Consider the following 6,976-nt stretch of genomic DNA (forward strand, 5'->3'; position numbering starts at 1 on the left):
TTGAATTCGTCGGAGTGTCCATTACCAATTGTATCTTTTTCTCCTTCCATTTTCTTTTATAATCTTGAACTCGTCTAAGATAGGCTTCTTTAGAATTTTCTTGTTTACCCTTCGCATCATTTCCTTCAAGATTCCTCTTAATTCCTTTATTCACCACCGGTGTTGATTTCACTCCATCTTCACTTTTCATCTCCAATGATTCAACTTTCCTTTCCATAGTTGTCTGGTTCAACCTTGAAGTAACCTCTTCCTTGTCAACAGAGATTAATTTGTCTTCAATCTTTGTGCTTACCCAAGATGTCAAAGTTTTATAAGCAATTACTTCAAGGACCATTGGAATGGATGCTCTCGTCTTCAATCTTCTTCCATTAACTTCTCCAACTCTTCAAGCTCATTTTCTTCTCCTATGTTGAAAACTTCACCTTGAGCATCATTAATTTGAAATTTGTCTTCAAATCCAAAGGTAACTTCATCATCCCCCACTCTTAAAGTAAGTTTGGACTCATGTATGTCTACCAAGGCTCTAGCAGTATTTAATAAAGGGCGACCAAGAATGATTGGGACATTGGCATATTCCTTCATATCCAAAACAACAAAATCAATTGGAAACATGAATTTCCAGATTTTTACCAAAATATCCTCCACGATGCCTCTTGGATGTGTCACTGAGTGGTTAGCCATGTGAATTGTCATTCTTGTAGCCTTCAAATCCGGAATTTTTAGCTTCTCATAGAATGAAAAAGGCAATAGATTTATGCTAGCTCCAGAATCGGCTAAATCATAAGTCTTCGTTTTATTTCCAAATTCACACGAAAGAGTGAGGCGTCCAGGATCTCCCATTTTTTTTGGTAACTCTCCCAATATTACATTAGAACTTTGCTCTCTAGGTATCACCTTGCTATTCGTCTCTAGTTCTTGGCGGGTATCGAGTAAATCTTGCAAAAACTTTACATATTCAGGAACCTTGGACACCGATTCAATGAAAGGGGTATTGATTGAAATACCCTTCACTTGCTTCATAAACTTCAAGTGTTCCTGATCCAGTGGGTGAATATGAGCTCGAGATGGAAATGGTAAAAGAGGACGATAAGCTTGAACATCACTAAAAATTTTCTGTTCAGACCCACCCCACGTCGTGGAGATTGAATTCCCACGTCATGAGTTCGAAGTTTCAACAATATTCTTTTATTCTAGTTTTGAATTCTTAAGCTTGGGTCCGGACTGGTGTGGATCAACTTCAAGTGCTTCAAGGAACTCAGAGATGGTATCCTCTTCAGTTTCAATCACCATAACATGTGGTTGAGGCTTTTTCTCGAAAATTTTTGGAGATAATTTTTCATGTACCAAAGTAGTTAGTTGACCTAGTTGGGCTTCGATATTTTGGATCGATGCTTGGTGATTCCTTAGCAATGCTTGCTCGTCCTTCATGAGATTTTGATGTTCCCTTATCACCGCATCGGTCTCATCGTGTCTCTTTTCTGAAGCCTCCATAAATCGTGCTAGCATAGACTCAAGATCAAATTTCTTTTCAGGAGGTGGTTGTTCTTTTTGGTAGAAGCCTCAGCCAGTCTGCCTATATTTTTCTTCTTTTTTGCTTCTTATATTCTTCATAAGGTAACCACTCCTTCTTTATTTTCCTCCAATCTTCATCATATTTATCTCCACTCGAGTAACAAACTTGCTCCTTGTTATTCCCATTATCATCCAAGTGGCAATCTTTGGTCAAGTGTGGACCATTGAATCTTTCACACCCAACTCTAATAGCATGTATTGACTGGTCCATCTTGTCATCCTCCGGTCTATAGTGGTTAGCATAGCTAACACAGCTGCCATATCTTCAATGTTCCACTACCAATTCCCTTTTCCCCATCATGTCTAGGATTATGGTACTCACGAGAATGCTTGGAAAACTCTTCAATTAATTCCTTGATTTTAGCCGGATTTTTCTTAGTCAATGGTCCTTGAGAATCAAGGAGTTGCCTTGTCACGACATTAACCCCATCATAAAAGATAGATACTTCTTGTTGCTCATTCAAGTCATTTTAAGGGCAATTCCTTATCAATCCCTTGTAGCGTTCCCATGCTTCGTATAGTGACTCCCCCGGTTGTTGCTCAAAATTTGCTATGGCTTTCTTGATTTTAGCAATTTTGGAAGGTGGGCAAAAGTGTTCTAAAAATTGCTCACACATCTGTGCCCAAGTAGTAATTGCATCGGGTGGAAGTGCTTTCAGCCAATCTTTGGCAGCTCCCTTGAATGTGACAGGTAGCATTCTTAGTAAAATTATAGTGCGTGGGACATTTGGGATGTTGAAATAATCAGCAATGTCATTGACTTCATCAAGGTGCTTATAAGCATCCTCATGATCTTTCCCAGAAAATGGAACTTCCTTGAGTGTGGGCAGAATGTGTCCTTTCAGCTCGAATGTAGAAGTGACTGGAATCGCGGGTTGCACTAGACCGGGACCGGTGTCCTCTCAGATTCTCTTCTTATATGCCTCGATGGACATATCAGCAATATTTTCCATTTCGTTTTTCGGCTCGTCTTCGGGTTCACTATTTTCTAATTCGAATTCGGCTTTGGTCTCGTAATCGGAATCTTGTGGATTAGGATTTTTCTCAAAGTTTTCAATCCTGTTTTTGTCTTTCTTTTGATTGCTCGACTCTCCTACGTTCTTCCCTTTCTTCTTCCCAAAGACTGATTTAAGATCCTTGAAAGGTGACTTCTTTGGTGGGTTGGTTTCTCCTCCGTTCTTATCCGTCTTTTAGTTAAGGGCAGACTCTGGATCTTCAAGTGGTGGTATCAAAGGTGTGTTGGATCCACAGGTCAAGAACTACTGCAAGACAAACAAAAATAAAAACGTAAAACTTAACAAAAACTAAATAAAAATGCTTACTGACTGCTCACCACGACGTGGTAAAGCGCACCACGTCGTGTTGTCGCAAAAAAAATCTAAACAAAAACGAAAAACAAAAACGTGAAACAATTGAGTTCACGTCGTGGGCTTAACATCCACGTCGTGAGTTCAGTACTAAAAACTAATGCAAAAAATTAACTTTTTCCAGGTTTTACCCCACAAAAAGGATCGATTAACTTAAAGCAAATAAATTCCAAAATAAATTAGTCGTTCCCCGGCAACGGCGCCAAAAACTTGATGTGTCCTAATAGCTACACCTAATTTTACCTACTATCTAACTAGCTATTCGGCTAAAGGCAATCTACCTTTTCGCAAACAGTATAACACAAACAGTCAGATATCGATCTCAGGGAACGGAATTAATTAATTAACCTACTTAATATTAAATTAACCTAAAATTCTAAGCAAAAGTAAAATGGTTTTTATCTAATTTTTCAAGTTTATATAAACTTAAATTCTTAACAACTATTCAATCAAATATTAAAAACACTTATGTTTAGTTCGAATCCACTTTACCTCAATGGTTATCTATTAGTTATGGAAGATTCAAGTTGGTTACCAATAAATATATTATTAGCAATTTAAGTCCAAATTTACTAATGTTGAATCAATTCATGTAAAGCTATGCATAGGCACACATAATTTAACACATAATCAATTATTAATTATTATTGGAGCTATGTAAGATTGATTAAACAAACACAATATTATAGTTACAATATATGTTCTCTAGCACAGCCTAAACTAATACTTTAACCAATTAACTAAGATTGGTTGGATCCTAGCTCTAGCAATTCAATGGTCACTGAATTACTAGGTATCAAGTTCATGCAATTTAATATTCACTAAGCTACACAAAACATGATTTTAAGTAATTTAAGTATCAAATTCTGACATGATAGGTATCAACCATCAAACACAAGCATTCAACCAACAAGAAACATCCATAATCATAAAACTAATCCATTAGTTCAAGCTTCATCTAGCTAAACAGAAGCAGCTAGATTTAGCTACTCATAGTAACAATCAAACACACAATCTTCATTATTAAAAACATAGTAATGTACCAAACTAAGCATAAAGTTATGATCTTCTACTTCTTCTCCCTTTGATGCCAAAGCTTGATTTCTCTCCTAATTCCTCTCCGAAATTCGTATTCAGAACCCTCTAATGTCTAGCCAACCTCTTCAATTCGTAAACATCAAGGATATATATAGTTTCATTGTTTTTTTTAACTCAACATCGTGTACTAGAGATTCACGTCGTGAATTTGAATGTATCCTTATCGGGCAAGGATTCTAACTTCCGTGTACTCATCTTCCAGAATTGTCCACGCCACGTCGTGTAAGTGAAGTCCACGACGTGACTTCAACTTTTTTCATGGGTTTTTCTTTTCTTTAATTCTCCAAGCCACCAAAATTCCATCACTTGTCGCTTTTAGTCCTTGTTCTTCAACATTGCTCCTTTTGGCTGCAAAATACAATTTAATCTTATAAGTACCACTTATCTATGAAAATAACCACAATTTTAATCAAAATGCATTCAAATATTGCCTAAAAATGTGTAGAAATACGGCAATATCACAAAGTCTCTTGATAATTATTAATAGGGAAGTCATACATCATAGTGTATAATTCCTTTATTTTTTCTATAGTTTAGAGAAAATAGAAATAGTAATCTTTTAAATATAAATAAGATTCACTTATGTCAAATAAACTACATTAATTGCCCTTGAAAATCTATTTCTTAATGTTAGAATATGTGTATTTTATTTATATAATAAAGATAACAATGTCATAGATAAGTTTGAGTCAAAAGTGTTAGTTTATAGAACTTATTATTTAGAAAACATTTGTAACACCCGTTTTCTAGGATGGGTCAGTTGTGGACTTAGAGGGATCAAAGACAAGTTTTTAAGGAAAAACCTTGTGCCACGATGTGGTGAATGGAGAATCACGACCTGACATGCTAATTTCATGGAACACGCATCTGATGACCGCCACAACGTGGCAACTGCTCCAACCCAAGCTCTTGATGTTTAGAGTTTCTTCCATATTTAAGCACTTAAACTCAAGGGTTAGGGCATCATATTCATCCGCCAATTCTTCCACATGAAACCCTAGCTTCTGTGGATGATTAAGAGCATGTTTTCTTTATTGAAGACCTTGTTCTTAGATTTTGGTGAAGCTTGAGGAATGAAGAAGATCATTTTGGTAAAAGGGATGAAGGAACCAGCTTGGATGCATCATCTCCTTTAGATTTCTGAGTTATTGGATATATAAAGCTCACATCTTGACCTTTGTTCTTCATGATGCAAGTTTAAGTTCATTTTGTATGATTCTGGTCCATTCCATGGATGCTCTTGGAGTTTGAGGAACTCCATATCTTGTTATGGCTTTCTAAGGTCAATAAGATTTTGATGAGTAAGAAAAAGAGTCATGTTTGGAGTACCTTGTGTCCATGTTCAGTTTTTGGTCACATTAAGGACTTATCGGACTTAGAAGTGTAGATCTTTCCTTGTGGTGGAGTCCTAATGGATAAAGTTTGAAACTTTATCCACTAAGTTGATATGGGCATATTTAATCATATAATTTATGCATTATCTTAATACTTTATGTTGTTTTTGTCTCAAATATTGAACAAAAGATACTTAATTAGTTTAAAATTTCATTTTCAGCAACAAAGACATGCTCGGAAGGAAAAGGAAGCGGAATTAGCGATTAGAAGCTTGGATCTTGGATTTTGAAGAAAGAAGATGAAATTGAAGAAGAACATGACGTGTTACCCTCACCAACACGACGTGTTTATTTGGAAAATCCTGATAAAATAGTGCCTTGCCGTACACGCGTTTTAATGATCAACACGGCATGTTGAGTCCATAAACACGACGTGTTGCACCTATTTTCAGAATCTATTTAAGGATCGTTTCTGTTTAAAACCCGAACGAATGCATGGAGTTTTTATCGACTTTTGGAGGCCAGAGACATCCCTAGTAACTTACTTAATTCCTCTGTTTACATCATGTTTGCAATTGTGGATTTCGTTTTTAAGATTGTTTATGCTAAAGTCATGGGCTAAACATCATACTTTCGTTTAGAGTAGAGAAACTTATGATTATGGTTTGATTAGTGATTTTGGATTATATTGATTTGATTATTTATCATGTTAAGCTTGTTAAAAGAACCTTATGTGTTAATAACAATTATTTTCTGTTGATTAATGAGTTATTGAGATTGCATGAACATATTTCTTGACTACTAACCTCTTATGATTTTGTGAAAACAAGATTATAGGCCTAGTGTTGTGAACATAACTAGGGTTAACTAGAAAATAATTAAGTTCATGTGTGAGCTATATATGATGACTAACCATATACAAGTTAATTGAACCAACCAATTTAATTAACTATTATTACAAGTCTTGCTTGATTCGAATTGAACACTAGTAAACTCTTTAGTTTAATCACTTGAGCATAGCTTGAATTGATTTGTTTGATAAATGATTAGTAATAGTGAACATGAACCTGATCACATTAGAAATCGGTGATTGATGATATATTAATCCATTGCACTTGCCACGAAATCAACCATAAGAATAAGTGAATTGAATCTAAATGGAAGTCTCTTTAATATTATTGGGTCTAATTGTCTTTTGTTCCTCTTTCTAGTCGTTAATTGTTCTTGCGAAGTGTTTAAGTAATTGCTAAGTTTCTAGTCTTGTAAAAATTACATAATATTAGTACTAATTTTAATTGTTTACCATTCCCTATGTTCAATACCCTACTTACCTTCACTAAACTGCTAATCGATAGGTACACTGCCTACCGTGTGTTTGTTTTTGTTTAAGTTAGTTAGGATTAAAACTAGTACATTCCACACGTATCATAAGTCATTGAAATAGACCAGATTTGAAGTTTAACTATTTACATAATATTAGTAGTAATTTTAATTTTTTAAATTACATAGTATTAGTATTAATTTTAATTGACTTTTGTTGAAATTTAACTATTTACTTTTGACTAGTTTTAGTTTAGGAAAAAATAGAAGGACGTGGGTTAGTGA

The 6,976-nt window shown here is 35.0% G+C and overlaps 1 protein-coding gene and 1 non-coding gene across 2 annotated transcripts; one reads left to right on the forward strand and one right to left on the reverse strand.

The window, feature by feature from the left end:
• Positions 1-354: 354 nt before the first annotated feature.
• LOC145111190 (uncharacterized) lies at positions 355-1,020 on the reverse strand. The gene has a single exon (XM_079047486.1). The coding sequence runs from the start codon at positions 1,018-1,020 to the stop codon at positions 355-357; it is 666 nt and encodes a 221-aa protein (XP_078903612.1).
• A 1,014-nt stretch (positions 1,021-2,034) lies between these two features.
• Positions 2,035-2,141, forward strand: LOC145117928 (small nucleolar RNA R71). Its single transcript, XR_013712920.1, has one exon. It is a non-coding gene; the product is annotated as a small nucleolar RNA R71 (small nucleolar RNA).
• Positions 2,142-6,976: the final 4,835 nt, after the last annotated feature.

The sequence above is a fragment of the Lactuca virosa genome, chromosome 5 (assembly GCF_052849685.1).
Source record: "Lactuca virosa cultivar CGN04683 chromosome 5, Lactuca_virosa_CGN04683_v6, whole genome shotgun sequence".
Classification (NCBI taxonomy): Eukaryota; Viridiplantae; Streptophyta; class Magnoliopsida; order Asterales; family Asteraceae; genus Lactuca; species Lactuca virosa.